At 42.4% G+C, this 20,580-nt stretch overlaps 1 protein-coding gene and 1 pseudogene across 1 annotated transcript in view; one reads left to right on the top strand and one right to left on the bottom strand.

The window, feature by feature from the left end:
* Positions 1-919: 919 nt before the first annotated feature.
* LOC117882109 (FRAS1-related extracellular matrix protein 1-like) overlaps positions 920-20,580 on the bottom strand; it is a 100,475-nt gene continuing 80,814 nt past the window's right edge. Inside the window, 6 exon segments of the mRNA XM_034780091.1 lie at positions 920-1,077; positions 8,794-8,943; positions 14,492-14,569; positions 14,703-14,827; positions 16,105-16,249; positions 19,156-19,357. Coding sequence (XP_034635982.1) covers positions 920-1,077; positions 8,794-8,943; positions 14,492-14,569; positions 14,703-14,827; positions 16,105-16,249; positions 19,156-19,357 — 858 coding nt within the window.
* On the top strand, positions 6,226-6,309 carry LOC117882313 (annotated as a pseudogene).

Raw genomic sequence — 20,580 nt, 5'->3', positions numbered from 1 at the left:
AACAAGAGATGAACCTAAGTTTCCCACTCTCCTTAAAGAGAAGCTAGGGGGAAGGACTATAAATCATCTGCTTGGGAGAGAGCCTATGGAAAGGCAAAATGCCGTTGTGCTACATTTTTCCTCTTATGTTAATTTCCTTTGTTTCCTGGTTATAAACATTGTGCTTGAGAAATCAAAACATTAAAATGACTATAGACAAAAAAAACTGAGTTGTCTAATCTATTTTCACGATCACATCTGACTGAAGTGCAAAGAGTTAATGTTAATGGTGACCTGAAAAAGGGTTTTGTCTGTAGTCATTTTAATGTTTTGATTCTTATTTACTAGAACAATTCTTTAATGTTGGAGTTGCAGTAGCTACATTTTGGGTCTAAACTGACCTGGAGGTCTCTGTCAACTCTCTCTCTCTTTCAGATGACTGAGCACTCTCTAATGCAGTCGTCTTACAATTACTTCAGAGTGAAATGGATGACACAAAATTAGACTCCTGAATCTTCACCCACATTTAGAACCAAACATGAACAAAAAAAATTCCAAAACGTTTTGATAAATATTTTTTCACATCTGGTATCCTGTCACAACGATAAACAAAAGTGCCGGGAATCTCACAAGAAATCCTGAATTCCTCTGATTTAGCAGCCTTGGCAGGTCTGGATAGTTCAGATAAAGATCTGAACCAGAAACCAAACTTGTTAGAAGACAATGACGGAGGATTTTGAGTGTGCTGGCATCACCTGGGAAGAAGAACCACAACTACTGAGTGACTGTAATCAGTGGAGGAACTGGACTGCCTGATGTTTCAGAGACACAGGAGGAGCTAAGATCTAAGGGAAGGGAAGGCAGCCCATCACTGCCTAGTAAGCCAGTCCCAAACAAGGTGCAAGTCCCAAACAAGGTGATGTCTATTGATTATAACACTTCAATCCTCTTTAATATCTTTTATCCACATTGGGCATTTGGGACCTGATCTAGAATCTATTGAAGTCATTGGGAGTCTTTCTACTGTCTTCATTTGGCTTTGGATCAGGCCTTTGACGGACAGTTTCTCCCACAGGTCAGTCTGTAGAGCATGGGTTTCTGCCAGCAGATTGTCCAGAGAACATGTTAAGGTTAAGGTCATATAGTATATTGTAACTTAGAATACACTCTGTGAGCTCGGGGTCGGGTGGGGTGGTTGATTTTGTTTTGAATTATTATTATTATTATTTGGCTCCCAGGGAACATATATTTTTCCATAGGAATTTTTCTTTAAAAGCTAATTTGACCTGCTTTGTGCTGTTTTGCAAAATGTTGTGTTCATTCCTCATCCCCAAGCCTCTCTGAGGAAGGTCATGTCTGCTATTGAGTTGGAAAGATAAGACAGGCAGGGGCCAGCTGTCAGCTGCCCGGATGGTAGATGATGAGACAAATTGCTTTCTGGCCCATGATGGGATTCTTCCTTGGTACTATAATAATAAATAATAAAAAAAAGTAAAAGCAGGCCAAATATTAAAGATTTTTTCTTTAATAAGCAGCTATTTTAAGCGTGATATTCACAGATTCTAAGGTCATTCCATCAGAGGGACCATGGTGATCATCTAGACCAACCTCCTGCATAGCACAAGCCTAGAACTTCCCCAAAATCATTCCTAGAGCATATCATGGTGGATAGGGCAAGGGGCTGAGATTCAAGAGAGCTGGGTTCTACTCCCAGCTCTGTCACTGACATGCTGTATGACCCTACCACAAGTCACTTCCCTCCCCCACACACTTTGTCTTCTCTATTTAGCTTGTAAGCACTTTGGGGCAGGGATTGTCTTTTATTCTGTATTTGTACAGCACTTAGCACAATCTATCATCAATCTTAATTGGGGCCTCCGGGTGTTTCTCTAATACACATAATAAATTGGGTAACTCTGTAGTCAGGTAGTGAGAGAGAGCGTCTGGGAATTAAGAGACCTGCGTTCTCGTCCTGACTTTTCTACCAATCTTGTGTGTGACCTTTGGCAGGTAACTTAACAGCCCCAACTCACCCATCTGCAAAGTGGGGATAATACTACTTAACTACCTTTCGAAAAGTGCCTTTGGAGCACGAACTATGTATGCACAGAGTATCATCATAGTTCAATATTAAAAGAAACCTTGTTTCATTTCCTTGGCTATGTCATAAAGTATTGGAGGTAACAATCCTACCGTGGCAGACAATTAACTGGATGGGACCCAATAGATTTCTTCCATCTCTAACTTACATTTTCACTGTACTGTTTCAACAACATAATTTCCATTTATTTCTTTTTCCTATTACAACTTTTCTATCTAGTTAACTCACCTGTGAAGGGAACGATCTTCATAATTTTACACCTATCCTTTTGCAGCATCAGCAGGAATCTGAACTGTTCTTAATAGGATCACAGTGTTTCCTCTTTACTTCTTTGCCCCCATTTAGTGTAAAAGGCTGAAGAAAATCTATTATTTAAGAACATTTGTTCCTGTTGAAGGACCAAGACGCTGGACACTTGATTTCTGTAAAAATGCAATGACAGCATTTCTACAAACACTGGGTCAGGTCTTCCACTGGTGTAAATGCACATAGTTCCATTCAACTCAACAGAGCTATGTTAATTTACATCCGTTGGGAATCTACTCCATTGTTTTTGCAGTTCCTAAATCAGGACCCCCCAGATTTTCTGTATTTTTGTGAGGTTGGTCATGAAATCCATTCAAGGCCATAGTGAAAAGCAGAAGTCAGATATGGCAGTTCTCTACCCATTTCATTAGTTACTTTGCAGCCCTTTTTTCAACAAAGGATGTTGATTCTGCTCAGACCATCTGAACAGAGAGGTTGGCTGAGAATCGGGAAGGGGAAAGTAGGAAACCAAACATTTTAAAAAGTCAATGTAATGCTCAGAAAAGGTGTCCTGGTATAAAAATCTATAGGTTATTTTCAAAGTAGTACAGGGGATTTCACCACACACTGTCAATTACAGATGTGTGGTCAAGTTCCTTGTGCTGATTTGAAAATCTGGATTATAGTAAAGATGCAACATGGATAGCAGCAATACAACCTTGTCCTTAATGTCCCATCAATATCCCTAGAGCTTGTGTTCTAGACAGGGTGAAAGAGCGGTTCAGTGCTTGGCCTCTTTGCTGACAGCATGGGTGACAAGTGTGATGGCTGCTTTTATGATGTGGACATTAATCAATGTGAAACTGGACTGAGACCATCAATGCTACAACGCAAGTCACCAACCAGCCAGTGGATGGTGACTTTTTGCCAGGACCAGCTGCAGCTGGGTTTGAAGTGACAATAAAGGTATCTTCCCATATTCCACTCTTTTTTATTACTCAAACTTAATACAATTTACTTTATTATTACTTCCGCATTTGGCAAAGATTGAGAGCATGTGCAACACCTCCCAATGAAAGGGCAACTCTAGGGGTAAGAACACATCAGATGGCTGAAGGGAAGGTAGTTGTATAAATTTATGGAGAGAAATCCTGAAGTCATTATTCAGGGCCAAATTCCCTGCTGGGGTAACTCTGCTGGCTTTGATGGAATTACAACAGCAGAGAATTTGGCCCTCAGTTTTCACTCAAATGCCCAAGGAAGCCATGGACCAAGTGAAACCTGATTCTCACGCATTCCCCTGAGTGTCTGCAGATCCAGACCTGGGAGACATGGAAGTGGGTGGGGAATGCTGCTTTGTGGCATACTCCCCAGTTCCACAGGAGCTGCTCGCTGGGGGCCCTGTTGGGTTAGGGTTCTGTGGAATTGGAGGGGCCAGGCTAGGGAAGGAGAGGTGAGATGGAGGAGTGAAAGGAGGAAGTTAATACAGGAAGGGCATATATGAACTCATACTGGCTTGCCCCATTATGCTGTAGGATCCCCACTTAGGGAGGTTCCCAAAGGCAACTATGCAGAAGGAGCCCCTGGAAGCAGGTTCCTGTTAGAGGGAACAGAGGGATAGAGAAACTGTAGATAGAGGCAGCAAAACAGAAGCCCTTTGCCTCTTGCAGCTCTCAGGGGTTATAAGGCAACACGCATGTCAACTACAGTGTCCTTAAAAGGCGCAGCACGTGATTTGTCCTTGCCTACAATTGCAATTAAACCAGGCTCAGCTTCACCTATGGTTAATCTCTATTTTACAGTTGTGCAAACTCTGGCTCAGAGAGGTTGAGAATTTGCCCAAGGTCACCAAGCAAGCCAGTAGCAGAGCCAGGAAGAGAGACCATTAGTCCTTCTCCTTTGGGAAAAGTCTCTCTCTCTCTCTTAAGACTGCAACAAGACAATCACAATACCTTGGAAGAGGATGAAACTTTATAGTGGTTTTATTATTAACCAAAGTACAGACACAATCTCCATAATGGGCCACAATTTAGCTGAATGTGACTGTTGAACGTAAGGCAATGAAACATATCCAAATATATTACATGTAGCCACTCAGAGTTCTACACCAAAATATATGGACAGACAGATAGGGAAGCGACACAAGTCAGAACATACAGAGATCAGTTGAGCACCTGGAAGAAAAATGTAGAGTTTGCCTAACTGACTTTGGGGCTAGGTGCAGTTAGCTGAAGATAACCATGTGCAGTTTGTCACAAAGTTATCAAAACTATTTAAAAATTCAATTGTTGGTGGCATGTTGTCAGAAGTCTGAAATAAATGGACTCAAGAGACCAGAGAAAAACTCTTTGCCTTAGTATTTCTCTCTCTTTTAAAGTTTTCGACAAACTCTGTTTAGGTCTCATCTAGGGCTTGTAGAGTCTTTCGTTTGGAACTGAAATTCTTTTTAAAACTCCATCACATTAATCAAAATTATCATGTTTTTTACATTTATATACAGCCTTTCCCCCTGAAGGATACCCAAACACTTTCCAAATCTAAACTATGCTGTGCACACTGTACAGTAGGCTGATTTCGTTCATCTCTGATTCTTTTACTTTAATACCAGGATGGACCATTATGATCATTTAGTCCGACCATAAGATTTAAATACTGCCCATCACCGTAGAATCTGAGTATACTGTACCTGACCTCCTGCAAAACACAATATTTCACCCAGTGATTCCTGAATCTAGCCCAACTTTTGGTTGAACTAGAGCACATCAGTAAGACAGACATCCAATCTTGATTGAAAAACTGTAAAGGATAAATTGACTCTGAAATGCAGCCACCTCTGAGGTGAAATATACCCTTTGCTTAGCAGCTCACAGCAGTACCACACAACAGTAAGTTAGGAAGTGAGGAATACTGTATTCAGTTGAAACTGGAGGGATCCTTTAAGTAGGAGGAATATAAGGTACCTAATGTGAAATTTGATTGGGAAAGTGGGCTTAATCACCACTACTCTTGCCAAGAAGTGCCACGGGATCTTTAAAGACAAGGTTATATCCCAACCAAAAGACCACACTTCCTATGGCATAGGTCCCTCACACACCAGGCTGGGGCATTGACTCAAAGAAAACAGTCCCACCTGAGTCACCAACACAATTTCCTGCACTAATTGTAAGTAAAGGGTGACAGCGCTGATAACTATCTACACCAATCTCCATCCGGTGATGCCAAGTTCTTTCGACCTGTATCTACTGCCTGTGTAAAGTTAAACAAACCAACATACATGCCGCCCTTGGGCCACCTGCAGCTTGTTGCCATTTTCTTATCGGCCTATCACGAGCAACTCCTTGGAAATCAATGTCTGGACAGCAAGGCAAGTGATCTGTCTGAGGAACATCTCCCCTGGGAAAAGAGCCAAGACGCTACGGTGACCAGACAGCAAGTGTAAAAAATCGGGACAGGGGGTGTAGGGTAATAGCTGCCTATATAAGAAAAAGCCCCCAAAATCGGGACTGTCCCTATAAAATTGGGACGTCTGGTCACCCTACAGGACGCTGCCCCTTCTCAGTGGCCCTAGTCTCTTCCTGAAGGATTTTCCCACTCCTGCTGTCAAATAGTGAATGTGCAGGATGTTGTGGACTTTCTGAAACTTTATTACTTCTTTCCAATGCTTCGAGAGTCCCCTTGAAGCCTGCTGAGTCACTGCCACCTAGGTTTAAGAGGGACAGAACAATGACCTACAGCACTGCATTCTTGGTACATCATCAGTGCATACAGTTATGTTCTCCTTAAAAAACAATCTTATGGGCCTGCCCATTGATCTCCTGATATTGTTTTATAAGGCCTGGAAGGTTGCAGTTGCATCCAAATCTTTCTCCCCACTCCCAGTCTACAAGTGGCTGCATGCTCAGCTCTGCTTTCTCTTCAAATTGTATAAATCTTTCACCTCTTACTAAAGATTTCTGTGGAGAGGAACATTTATGAGTTTCTGCGTTGCCACAGTGAAACAGAATGAAAGTAGTGACTTCTGTTGCTCTAGAGAGAACCCTTCCTAGCTAATATTTAAACTGACAAGGACAGGCTTAAGACCAGTCTACACTAGAAAAGTATAGCTATACCAGGAAACCCTCGTAGTGTAGAGAAAGCCTCTACCTAGCAAAAATGTACTTTGCCTTCACAGTTCCTGGATGAAATAAGCTACACTGGCAAAAGCACTTTTTTGCTGGTATAGGGCTTTTGCCAGAATAAAAATGTCATAAAAAAAATCACACCCCTAACCGACATCATTATAGCAGCAAAAGTTTCTAATGTAGACCTGTCATTAGAAAGAAATCCAGTCTAAGCTAGTGGTTACCATGCTAACTTTGAGGACTGGGGAGTGTTAAACTGTTGGGAGGAAAGCAAGGGACCTGTCAACCTTTGTCAGGATCCTGAAGCCCTGTTATCCCCTTGTTTTAGTTTCTTGTGAGTTTGGATCCATATAACCATGGAGGGATCCTGCAGCATCAGCTCAGGTGACAGTCTCAGCTCCAGAAAAGTCGAGGAGGGTCGTTGTGGGTCAGGACTGAGGAGCACAAGCATAGATTGAAGCACATTCATGCATTGGGCTATCAGTCTCTGCCTTTTATAAATGTCCACTCAAAACAAAAAGCAGGGGGGAGAGGGGGAGAGTAATCCTGGAGGAGTTAAAAAGAATAACTTGACCACAGGGTGTCACTCTTGACCCACATTTGGGTCAGCATACAACCTTGTCTATGGCAGCCGGAAATTTGTTTCGTTGCAGATTTGTAATAAGCCTTACATTCACCCTTACACTAAATACTGGATGGCACAGATCATTTTATGCATTTAACCCCCCAAATATACGGTGTGCTGCTTTCTTAATGTCACTGGTAGAGCTCTCTAATATGGGCACTAAAGCTAGCTAAAGAAAAGGGTGTCCTGATCTCGGTAGCTTTCTAACTTTCAGAAAAAAAGAAAAGATGGTGGTTCAGAAAAAACATTCCACTCAGAGCCGCATTCGTGTTTGCGGTGCACTGCGGCTGCTCCTTCTTGACTTAATTATATGTGATCTTTATCCTATGGAACATCTGGATCAGCAGCCTTCAAGAAACTCCACAATTGAAACTAACACCTGGGAGAATGTAAGACGGAAGGAGGAAAGGAAGTTACTCTAGGCATGGGATACAGCTGGTTTCAGGTTAAGTAAGAGCAGTCACTTTGGTCTGTGTTTCAGTTATGTAAAAGGAGGGGGAAAAAAGACTATAGAATATATTTTCCATTCACCCCTGCAATTTTAAAAAAACATTTTGGTTTAATATAAAATTAATCCTCAAAGCCAGGATTCCAAGAATTTCCTGGTGCTACTACGACTTCCTGTTTGTTCCTTTCAGGTGCTCTATGTTCCGTGTATGTTAATCTGTGCAAGACTCTATAGTATGTTCTCCCATGGCAAGGAGTTTGATAGGCCTCTAGAGTTGCATCAGGTAGTTTAAGTGCTGATGGAGGGCCTGGATCAGCGTTCACGTCGCACTCCCCATCAGCACCAGCCCCAGGTCAGGGAAGCTAACGAGCCAAACAGAGGACCAAATTTGGTGATGAATCCTGGTCATGTGACAGCCGAGGCACGTTGCGCAAACGCTAAGAAGAAGGAGCGCTGACAATGCTCTGCTTTCAAGTGCTAGCACCCCTCAGAAACCGTTTTCTGATGAAGTAGGAGCTGGTTTTTAATTCCACTTTCAAACAAACCAAAAAAAACCCAGCATCATTTCTTGCATCAAGTTCTGGTGTGGGCTTGTCAAATTCTGCTACAGTCTTAACTAGACTTCTCCTACATTCAGCCAACTCTCGAAACTGCACTGTGTATTTCAGAGTCTTAGGTAAGTAAAAGGCATGACCTTTGCTGCACTTGTGTGCCGGGGTCGGGAACGGGACCTGCCACTCACCTGCACTCCCCACACAAGCAGCAGGGCAGGACCTCTGCTTGGTGCTAAACACAATGCTTGGCTAGGGAGCAGGCTTCTACATGGGCTCACACAGGGATATGATCTACTAGTTACGAGTCTGACTATCCAGCAGGCTAGTGGGAATGCTGCGGTCAGCAGCATGCCAGCTAGGGAGTAGGCTGGTCTTTTTCAAAGCATCAGCAAAATGTGACCTAGTGTGTGTCCTCTCTGGCAAGAGCCCTGAAGCAGAGGACACGTTTGCAAGAATCTCTGCTTCCCTGGCAGTGCTGGTTGGGACGGGATTTGTCCCTATGTGTATAGTGTACGATTCAGGTGACTATCATTTACATCACATGAGTTCTTCACTGCAGTCATCCGTCAATTATGCTTTGAAGCATTCCACAAGGTGCTGAGCGCATACATTGAGAGCAGGGGTGCTATCTACCTTGGAAGGAACACATCGCCTGGCAGGACCAGACCCTTCGCTTCGAAAAAGGCACTGCCCAAAGTCGTATTTAAAATCAATCTTACCTGCCCTTGAATCTATAATTTCTACAGTCAGTTCATTCTTCTGCTCCAGAACAGCATTTTAAGGCACGCTCAGTATTATTTTTAACACTTCATGGTTTTCCTCCAGGCCATCATCTTTAATGTGGATGTTCCAAGACTTTATGGAAACACCTGCAATGTGTAAAAGCAAATGAACGAATCTCAGTAATGCTGGAAAACGGCTTTTATGCAGCATGACAAAAAAAAAAGCCATCATGTAACTACACCAAAACCTTATCTAAATAAAGATCAAAGTAAGCAGCAAAACCAAACTTTAATTGTAGAAGTGAGGACAGGAGAGAGAGCGCAGTGTCAGTAATACCCTAAAATAGGAAGTTCTCATTGTACTAATTCATTTATAGTACCATCTACCTTTGACACAGCAAATTTGCATCACGGAATCTTTTCTACCTGGACATAAAGGCACTTGGCAATCGCCTCACTTCAGCCATCACTGATGTAGCTCCACTGCTGCTGATTCTAAGCATAGACAAGGGCAAGCAGAGGTTTGTACCAACTGATCTGATCAGGGTTCACTCCTGCTTGAACCTCTCTCTAAAGTAAAATAAAAGCACAGTTGCAGTGGTTTATGATATTGCCTATGCGCCTATAAACATAGTGCAGGAAACACTGCAAATTCTTTACTGTGGGTAATATCATTGAATTTCAGAAGTGACTGGACTGGTTTAAAAAGTGGCCAGTATATGTGAGTAAGTGTCAGTATCCATAAGTTCATTTGGGTAACAACTAGAAAGCATTCTCAATCAGACCCATCTAGTAGAGGGAAAAGCAGCTGCAGAGGTGACAGCTTGAAGAGGAAACTAACTAAAAAATGAATTAACAAACCACATTTTGCAACTGTTAGCTCCAGTTCCATCCTAAGTTACTTTTCCATTGATGATAACTTCCACACTCACAGCAGTACCAGCTGATAAAAGGTAGAATCTGTTCGTCTTTAAGGTGCCACCAGACTCCTTGTTGTTTTTGTGGATACAGACTAACACGGCTACCCGCGGGTAGAGTGCAACAGTTTGGCAAATTTCCATAGAAGACCTTTTCTAGTGCTACCTATTAAGAAGCAAAAGCACTAGTGCATGCAATCTCAGAAGCACTCCAAAGCCAGTTCTTTGTTTCACATTACCTCTTTCACATCCTTGAGACACCTGCTTCATGCTGCATCTTCATCGCTTAGAACGGTTAAGTCCAGAAAGTCACTGCTACCACTGTGGTGTAGCAATCAAGTGCTATTACCTTGAGTGCCATTATGGTCTTTATTAAGCCTTTGTAACCAAATTCTTAGCCTGATTGTTTTCACAGAAATACAGAGCACACTGGATATTTATCTGTATGAAGATTTAATAGAATTCCATCCAGCTTTACCCAATTTTGCTTTTACAAAGCTGCAGGAAACACAGCATGAAAGACAATGGGCCAGATTCCAATCATGCAAACTGATGTAAAATGGAGTGATTCCACTGGAATCAATAGTTCCTCTTGATTTACACCAAAGTAACAAAGATCAGAAACTGGCCCTGTAGATAGAGCCACAGTTTACTTCAGACAGCAATAAACTACTTGTACATGGTTTAAAGAGCTAATGGGGGGACAGGGCTGTTTACTATAGACAATGGCTTTGAGAATTAACATTTAGTAGCCTGAAATTAGCAGTGGCTCTTGACCGCAGAAAGTACACCTGGGCTATGAGGGCTGCGTGCAGCTGGTGTTCCAGGCCTGCATTCGGCTGCAGAGAAGATGAGAGGTTTGGGGAAATGATTCACACACATTGCATATTAGACAAGGTCTAGCACAAGTACTAATCTGGCTGTAGGATGAGTGGTGAGAGACACTTGATTTGTACTCCAGAGGAAGGTTCATTCCCATCCAGATCCCCAAATCAGGAAAGTATGTACTTATGTCTCATTAAAATCGATGAGATTTAAGCATATGCTTACGTGCTTTCCTGAATCTGAGCCCTGCGGCAGAATGTGCACCACAAACATCTAATAATCGGAGAGGAATAAAAAAGAGGAAAAATACCCAAACTGGAGTGAAATTTACTAAAGCAAACACCACAAATTCATTTAAAAATTATGCTCAGCTTTGCTGAATTCCTTGAGGATATATTATTGGACAAAACATTTGGGCCATTTTATAAACTATCAACAAATAACTGTAAGTAAATCAAAAGGAAGGTGTTTTCTCTCTCATTTTTTGGCACAGCATAGTGGGAAATTCTGATATTTCACCCTAAATTGGGACAAAAAGTTAAAATATCAAAATTTTCACAGAGCAAAAAGTTGCAAATATTTTCAGTGCAGAAATGTTGAACGGTCGATTGAAACGAAACATTGCAATATTCCTGAAGCAAAATATTTGCTTTTGGTTTGTTGAACCAAATCTAAACATTTGATGTCAAGAGTATGCTCAGCTCTTCAGGTGGGCAGGGTAGCTTGTGGGTCACCTTGCAGTGCACAGACAAAAAATCCTCACCATTTTAATTTGTAGAGCCATTACTTGTATATTAAAAATGTTCTCACAGAAATAATCTTTAACCTTCTTGTTTGCTCTGTCAGGACAGGCAGAGGGTGGGAGATGGTTAGCAGGGAAGCACGTAATCTGTGAAGTCCGTGTGAAGAGAAGGGGAAGTTACAGCAGGAGAATCAGCTCTTTCATTATATGCTCAGTGCATTCAAGTGGTAATTATCGCCCCTCGTAGACAGCCATAAAAGCAAGAAAAGACGCAAAGAGGCCAGAACAACAGTGGTGGGTGAATATAGAGGCATCAGCGCCAACAGAAGTCCCTAGTGAACTGGCTTGGCAGTGGTTCGAAAGTGAAATAAATCCCAAGCACCAGCCAATGTAAACCATGGAAGCTGGTCAGCATCACTCATAGGAAAGCCTTTATGTGTGATGTTCTCCTCCCAAGTGTACAGTAGCAGAAATAATACTTAGTATTTCAATTGTGCGTCCATCCAAGACGATCAAGACACTTTACAAAAATGAATAAATTAATTTCCACAACACCTCTGTGAGACTGACTGTCTCCATTTTACACATTGGGTACTGAGAGCTTTTGAAGATCTGGGTCTGTATATCTATAGTTGGGCACCCAAACATTGAGATTCACAATGGAGGACACTTTTGGAAATTTGGGTCCCACTGGCCTAAAGAGAAAGGATGGTCTTGTGGGTAAGGCATTGGTATTCCTGGAATTATAGAGGTCTGGGTTCTATTCCCTTCTCTACCACAGACTTCCTTTATGAACTTGAGCAAATCACTCTGTTCCTTGTGGTTGTTTGTATTTTTACAGACATTTTCCGATCTAAAAGCGTGATGATACCTGCATTAAGGATTTTGAGGTGCTCAGACACTGCAGTGATGGAGTCCATATACCCACTTAGAATATTCCTCTCTCTATCTTTTTTCCTCTACTGAGAAAGGGGATGTTGTGCATAGGGCTAAGTGTGAATAAATCTGAAATCTTTATCCAGTTCTGCACAAACATCAAGGGTAGCTTGTGGGCAAGTCATTTTTGTCTATCTAAATGCTTATGACCTCTGTCACTGTAGTAGCAGAGCACCTCACAAGCTTTAATATCACACTTTCAGGTAGGGAAGTAGTATCCCTATTTCTACAGAGGAGGAACAGAGCGACTGCTGTTTGGGCCGCTGGTGGATATGAAAGTCACGTAGGAAAAGCTAAAAAAACTGACCTAGCCAAAGTAGTCGGAGTGTCACAGAGGAGAAAGATGGCCCCATTGCTGCACTGGATTTTTCTCTCTAGTTATACTGCTGCCGTGCAGCTGGGTATTTGTGTGGAGATGCTGTTAGAAGAGGCAATGAGGGCACCCACATGGGAACAGCTGCTCTAAGAAGCCACTTGAAAAACAATCAGTCACCAGAGTGGGTGAAACATCTGTGGTTCTGCTGCTACAAGCCTCTCTCAACACAACATCAGTGTTGCAGGGGAAAGGGCAGATAGAAGCAGCCCTGCCAACACAGTAGCTCAGTGACAGGTCCAAACAACATGCGTGGTCCACTCCTCACTACAAGGGTCACAGAACCAAACAAGTACACCTGGCAGCATTATGGGCATGGCTGCATAAAGGCAGTTTGCTCACATGATATTACAACTCACTGCTGAAGGATACAGAGGATAACCAAGCATGGCTGAAACCACCCTTCAGCCTGCATCTTAAAGGAAAAAATGATCAAAGGCTGGCAGTGCACTTTCACCTCTCATGTAGACAGAGAGAGGGTGAGAGGCGCAGCACAGAACTTGTAGCCTGAGGGGAGGGGGGGAGGATAAAGCCACTTTAAAGTGATCCTGGGCTGCTCTGAGAGCTGGAGAGGACCCCGGAATAATTTGGACCACCTTAGGAGACTCCCAGGGCTGTCCTACACAGCACCATCCAGAATCTTCACACCACTACTTGCAGCAGCCCCATCTTCATCACACAACCTCCTGCCCCTACACCAGGGCTTGCAAAGGAAGCCTCAAAAGGCATCTCCAGTGTGCACCCAGGCAAACCTCCCACAGCTGGAACCAGGGCTTTTAGGCCCCTTTTATATCGTGTAAAGGGTCCCAAACAGGGCTGAAGCATTCCATGGGGATTTACAAAATATTCACACTACACAATTCCAAAGGGGCTAATCCCAAATATTCTAGAGTGAAAACTGCCCCGTGGGCTAGTTAAATACACAAATAGGATAATTTGCTGCCATCTTCTTATAATGTGCCCATGAGCATCTATTAATGAATCCATAATGAAGCGTCTCTGAAAACCCATCTGACCCTCTTGCCACATTTCTGACTTCTGCTTTTTCCTCCATTGGGATCGTCACCACTGTGAGTGGGACAAGTGTCATCAAGGACATTGATACCATTGTGTTTGATCTTAAGAATGCAGATGGCAAACAGCCTTCTTGTCTACCAGCTCCTCCCTGAGGTAATGACCAGGTAGAATTCTATCTTTTGAACTCCAGACATACTCTTTCAACTTTGCAATGACTTGGACAAGTTCCAGAAGCTGGACGGGAAGGAGTCTAGGCTGCAGCAGGCACGGTTTTAGTTGGGACGTAAAGGAAAGCCTGTGTGTCAGCATCTTGAGATATGTTGGAGAGGAACAGAGAGAAACACATGTATGTATATGCTAGTAACAAGATTTTAATATTGCTTGGGCTAGTGTCACTTTCCTAAAGGTTTTTTATTCAAACACTGACATATGGAGACTCTCCTGATCCGATCAAAACAAAATCTACCTCCAGACTAGGATCTGAGGGCAGTCATCCTATCTTACTGGGGAAGAAGGAAGAGAAAGGAAGAAATGCAGAAAAAGCCTTCTTCTGTTGAGGATCACAGACTTAAAATGAGACAGTATATAAAAAACAAGACAAATAAAAATAATCGGTGATTTAAAGTGACTCAATTTTAGGACAATCAACTTCATACTGCTTAAAAGGGTATGATTCTCAGAGAAGGTTGGCATTAAGTCGGGCACCCAAAAACTAAGGCTCCCAAATGTGTAGCTATAATTGCTGTTTTTTTGCTGCTTCCCAGCCGTTAAGGGAAAGGGTTGATTGGTTTAAGATCTGCTGTATGAAAGAAAAAATGATTGTAGCCAGTTTATGAAACTATACTTAATACATTCAAGATGAAAGAAATGAAATGAATGCTGTACCAGGATCAAACTGCACTAAACTTGCAAGACTGTGAGTGAAGTCTAAGCCAACTCTAGCTGAAACCTCTTGGACCTTAAAAACAAAACAGGACACCAATAAACTGCATTAGACACAGCAATCAGGAATTTTGGATTCATATTGTCGGCAAGTGTTAATGGCAACAAAAATGCTGTCTGTAGGGATCCATCCATAGAAACAGGGCTCATATCCTACCAACAAATAATGGCTCTGCGCTCTGTCCTGTCCTTACCACCTTAATGGCAACAGTCCCAACATTTTCACAGACACGATAGCAAGTTTCCACCAGTTCAACTCTGGACCATTTCATTTCACGTCTGAAAAGAAATTAGATCTTAAAATATTCCTTATTGCTACAGCATATGCAGCACAGAAATGTGGCTTATAGCCACCATTGTTTCCTGCTCCTAGCTGGGTTCAGGGGAGCTCAATACAGCTGTGGATCGAGCCCTGGGGCTAACATCCTCTGCACCACGCAGCTATTGGACAAAGTTATCTACCATACTAACCCTGCACAACTGTAAATAGTACATCCAGAATGTTTCAGGCTGGACAGAATCTGCAGATTTAACTGTATCCCATAATTTGACATACTTGACCCCTCAACGTCCAATGTTTTACTTATGTTCAGTATCCAGGCATTCTTCATTTTCTTCCCCATCACATATTCATCAGCTGTTATACCAAAAAAAAAAGTGCAGATTTAAAGTCTTCCTGTAACATTTCACTTCTTCTGTGACTTAATAATAAAAAGAGCACGGAATAGAAAGGCCAGAGTTCAGTTTCTGAGCTCTATTACCATTTGCAAACTGCATTGTCCTATAGTTCCTCACTTGAAATACAGCCTACGATGCAATTTTATGCTATCTCAGGAGCCATAAAACTGTACATCGCTAGAGGAATTTAAAATCATTGTTCTACACCAGGGCAGAAATCTTAAAAATAGAAATATAAAAGATAAAAAGTGAGGGTTAAAGGGAAAGTTCTGGATTATACTATGTATAGACATTTTCTTTCTTGAAAAGACTCCTTTTTAAAACAGACACTTGATTTGGTTTTAGAAGTGAAATGGTGCATTATTTTTATGATGATTTTTGTTTAAATTCCCCAAGCTTCCAAAAAATTTAAAACACAGTGTTTGGGAAGATAAAAAACCAAACAAAACAGTATGGACTGTGGACCCCCAGGTAGCACCAGGATCAAGGAACCACAAAAGTGGCTGAGAACTGTTTATCAGTTACTTCCGGGAGTTATTCCCAACTTACACTGATATAGGCAAGGTCAAAATCAGGCCCAGATTCTTACTGAATGTTTTATTTTTCCATCAAGTATTAGATCTGGCCAGGGAGCAGACAACAGAACCTTCAAACTCCACCTAAAACCATGTTAGATTCTGAAAATGTGCCTGAAATTTAAAATAAATCCTTTCTGCAGGGATAAAATGTCACCTCAGAAAAGCTATAAGCACCTTGATATTTTAAAAGAGACACACACTGCTATTTGTGAAGATCACATACTCCCCTGCCTAGACAGATTATACCACTCTCTCCCCTCCCTCTCGAGTGAATATACTCAACTGGACTCTGACACTTACACTTCTGGAACCATTGTATTTCCTGCCACGTCTGATACTTGAAATTCAAAGCTATCTGAAGTCACTTCAGTGGAGGAATTTATGATGTACCAGATGATCTGCTGGTTTAAATCATTCTGGGTAAAAGTACTGTGTACATAACTACCTGCAATAGACAATGTACCATCATAACAGAGATCAAATTTTCCAATTCATTATGGTCACTGCTGTATTTTTTATTATTAATGAGTCTTGAAAAATAAGATGTTTAGCTAAGACTACTAATTCTTTGAAACTCAAATCATTTAAGCTGTCTAACCTTATTCAGGATAATTATTTCTATCCATTATCCATCATGCTAAAAATGACAGCTCTGGGACAAGGAGGCTTTTCAAGCAAATGTTTTAAGACAGTGTTTTAGGTTGCAGGCACTGGCAAATGTTAATTAAATTAGATAAACAGTGACTCAGAGTAGCTGCACTATACTAGAAAAGAAAGATGGAGATGGAGGGGGGAAGCAATTTAATATCTTAAAACCTATTAAATTTTTGGAAACAAGAATCTATCCCTTAGACATTTATCTTGCCTAAATTCAGGTGTTATCAGAGCATAATGGGACATTTGGTTGGGTATTTTTCATAATCATTGAGAGCTCAATAGTGAGCCAAGCAGTGCATCTGTGCAGGGGACTAAGGAGGTATAAAAAAGCTCTCCTTATCTCCCTATGCAACCTACCTGCATCATGAGACAATGCAAGTAAAGCGGCAGAGCAGTCACCACTGGGCTGTTACTTCCCATCTCTTGCAGCTGCTAAAATCAAAGAAATCTATTGAGCATGTGCAAACTGCAATTTTTCAGGGGCTTATAATTGAGCCAAATTTGGTCAGATTTTCATGCAGATGACAAAAGGCACATCCCTGACACACAGGCCACTCCCAAATTTCAAGTCACTCCTCCAAAGCATGGGGACACTAGAGCTGTTCAAAGTAGGGTGACCAGATGTCTCAATTTTATAGGGACAGTCCCAATTTTTGGGTCTTTTTCTTATATAGGTTCCTATTACCCCCACCCCGTCCCAATTTTTCACACTTGCTGTCTGGTCACCCTAGTTCAAAGAAAAGGTCACCAGAATTTTTTAACATGGGCACAACAATGAATTTTTCTCTGGCCTGATTCTCAGAATGGCTGAACCGTTTTGACTGAAACTTTCCAAAAATATCAGCCTTTGGCAGATGCCCAGCATGGAAAATTTCAGGCAAATTGTTAAAGTTTGGCAAAGTCATAAACAACTGAAAACAGGGTGTTATAATGCAAAGCAACTTTAATACTAGGTGGTACTACCCACTTATTGTGTTGTATTGCAGCCTCTGCTAGTTTGAGGGCTTCAGAGCTGCAGCTTCCAGCAGCTCCCACAGACAGCAGCACAGAAGTAAATACCTGCCAATGAGACAGCCTGTGTTGCCTGTGCTGGAGGAGACACAACAAGGAATTTTATTAGCATGTTGGGGTGACCATCAGCAGGCTCCAAAGAGCCTGGATCAGGCTAGCTGGTATGAGGTTCCGTCTGAAGGACTGTGTGGCCAGGGGGAGAGAGACTGAGGGGAAGAGGCTGGTTGTTGCTCTCCACTGCTGGAGCAGAAGCAGCCATTTTGACTCTCCCACTCAGACAGCCTGGGACCTATCCAGAGCTCTCCCCTGTTCCACCACAGAGAGCCTGAGCCCCAAGAAGCTGTGGTACATTAAAATTAGTGAAGCCTGTAGGCTCCAGCTGCAGCAGGACCCAGGAGCCAACCAGGGCTTGACATTGCCTGGGACACCAACAAGCTGGAAGAAGAGCCGCTGGCTGCATGGGGAGGGATACCAGCCCTACACCTCGGCTCCAGTCCCACTGTCCAGATCAGACCTGTGGGGAGGCTTTGGGAAGGGATGGGTTCTGCCCACCATTATACTGATATCACAGAGGGCTTTTAGTTGTTGTCATGGGATTGGTGGGCGCCTTATGTCATCATCTCTTTGTCCTTTACATGCTTCCCCTCCCGCCCCCATTGGGTCCATTGGTAATGTGTGTGGTGGGGAGGTCAGAGTTCCTGTGGAGAAAGAAGGGGGTCCACCACTTTTGGGGATCAGGGGTGCCCAAGAACATAGGGAGAACATCTACAATATTTTAAATGACCATACAGTATATTGGCAGCAAAATTTGGAAAAAAAAAAGTGTTTTATTTACATTCCAGGAAGTCCAGTGGCTTGGTTTTTACTTGGGTCTACTAAAGTCAAAGTCATATTATCCTCCATCCTTCTTTTCATGTGTCGCCTACCCTCAAGAATGCCCTTCCTGAGCTGGTCTGTAAGGTCCACTACATCTCGTCATTCAGATCCCTTCATTGTCCCCACTTCTGTCATACCTACAAGTCATAAGTCAACAGTGATATTTACCTCTCTCTTTGGATTTATGATATAAACAAAATTCCTTTACTCCACTGAGCTCTGCACTAGCCCCTGCTGAGTAACCACAGCATTTTATTGAGGGTCCCTCTTCCTTCCTCCACCAGCAATATCTCCTTGCTTGCGTCATGCCTGAAATAAGGTCCAGTCCTGCAAGGAAGTGCTTAATGTTAAGAAGTCCCATTGTCTTCAGTGGGACTGCTCACCACATAAAATTAAACATGTGAATAAATAATTGCAGGATCAGGGCCTTTGATAATACGGTCTTCAGGGCAGGGACCAGAGCTTCTGATTAAATAAATAAAGATATCCTATCTCCTAGAACTGGAAGGGACCTTGAAAGGTCATCAAATCCAGCCCCCTGCCTTCACTAGCAGGACCAAGTACTGATTTTGCCCCAGATCCCTAAGTGGCCCCCTTAAGGATTGAACTCACAACCCTGGGTTTAGCAGGCCACTGCTCAAACCACTGAGCTATCCCTATTGCTATTATGAGGCATCTATAACACACTGGAGTACTGTAAAATAATAAATACTGAAATAACAGTACCAGTTTACTCCCATTCCAAATACTATTTGATTTATCCATTGCAAATCCCTCCAGCTAAGAGTTCACATGCAAATCAAATACCTGTTTTTGAGTTTTCCAGATACCCAAAGAAAGGAGGCCGCTGAACTTTGAAGGTGAGATCTTCATCTTTGTTGTCAACATCTGTGACTTTCAAATTGCAAGCCGTAATCAGAATTCCAAGCCTGCCATCTTTCAGGTTCTGTATGGTGGTCGGACTTTCTTTCACTTGGAGTGTTGGAGAGATTTTGTCATGTTGCTTGACCTGTTGTGCACTGTATGTGGGATGAGGGAAGGAGAGGAGAAATTGTACAGTGTTTATAAAATCTTCATGTGGTGATTTAAAGAGGATTCTTAAAAACACTATGTCCAATCATTTTTTTATTTATATGTTTTTAAAAGTCAACTAGAAGCACAGTACCCTGCTGTGTCCCCTGGTTTTCCCCATCACTTCACTACAGAGCTGATCATTATTCATAATAAAAGGCAGATTTAGCACTTTTCATAAACTTCAAAGCCCTTTAAAGTCGTCCATCCCACTCCATGTCCACATCGAGAGAGGACCCAGCATCATACTCCCCCTTTTTTCCTATCCCTGTGGAATCTTTTTGGTGGAAGCTCTGTGTAGCTTGGGTTCCCTGGACCTGGGGGTAGTGAAGCAGGAGGGCCAGCTGGGCTCCTCCAAATTGTCTCCCTGCTAGCCTCATGGGGAAGCTACGGCAAGTGAAAGCAGCTAAAGATTGTACAGTAACTCCTCACTTAACATTGACAAAGAGTCCTGTGGCACCTTATAGACTAACAGACGTATTGGAGGTGAATACCCACTTTGTCAGATGAATGACGAACATAACGTTGTAGTTGTGTTCCTGAAAAATGCGACTTTATGCAAAACGATGTTAAGTTAATCCAATTTCCCCATATGAATTAAGGAAAATGGGGGGTTTAGGTTCCAGGGAATATTTTTTTGCCAGACAAAAGACATTATATACATATACAGTATAAGCTTTAAACAATTTTAAACAAACAGTTTAATATTGTACACAGCAATGAATGATTGTGAAGCTTGGTTGAGATGGTGGTGTATGAGAGGGTGGAATATTTCCCAGGAAATGCCTTGCTGCTAAATGATGAACTAGCACTCGGCTGAGCCCTCAAGGGTTACTACGCTGTTGTTAATGTAGCCTCACACTCTACAAAACAGCATGGACTGAGGCAGGAGGGAGGAAACACAATAGATGCAGGGCAGTAGCTGCAAACACTTCCCTGCAAAAACTGAACATGATGATGAGCCCACGCTATCCGGCTGGAGCGCACCACTCCCTCCTCCTGACAGCACATGCCCGGCTGCACAGGTGCTGACTTTCCAAAGTACTGGGCGGTGCATGCATGAATGAGAGAAATGTGCATTGCCCCTTTAAGTACGCTGTACCCACTTCAAGCATGTTGCCCTTTTAAGCAGAGCAGCCAGTTCAGACAGGAAGCAACAGT

The sequence above is a fragment of the Trachemys scripta genome, chromosome 8 (assembly GCF_013100865.1).
Source record: "Trachemys scripta elegans isolate TJP31775 chromosome 8, CAS_Tse_1.0, whole genome shotgun sequence".
In the NCBI taxonomy this organism is placed as follows: domain Eukaryota; kingdom Metazoa; phylum Chordata; order Testudines; family Emydidae; genus Trachemys; species Trachemys scripta.
Note: the sequence above shows the minus strand (reverse complement) of the source record. Positions and strands in the feature narration are given on the sequence as shown.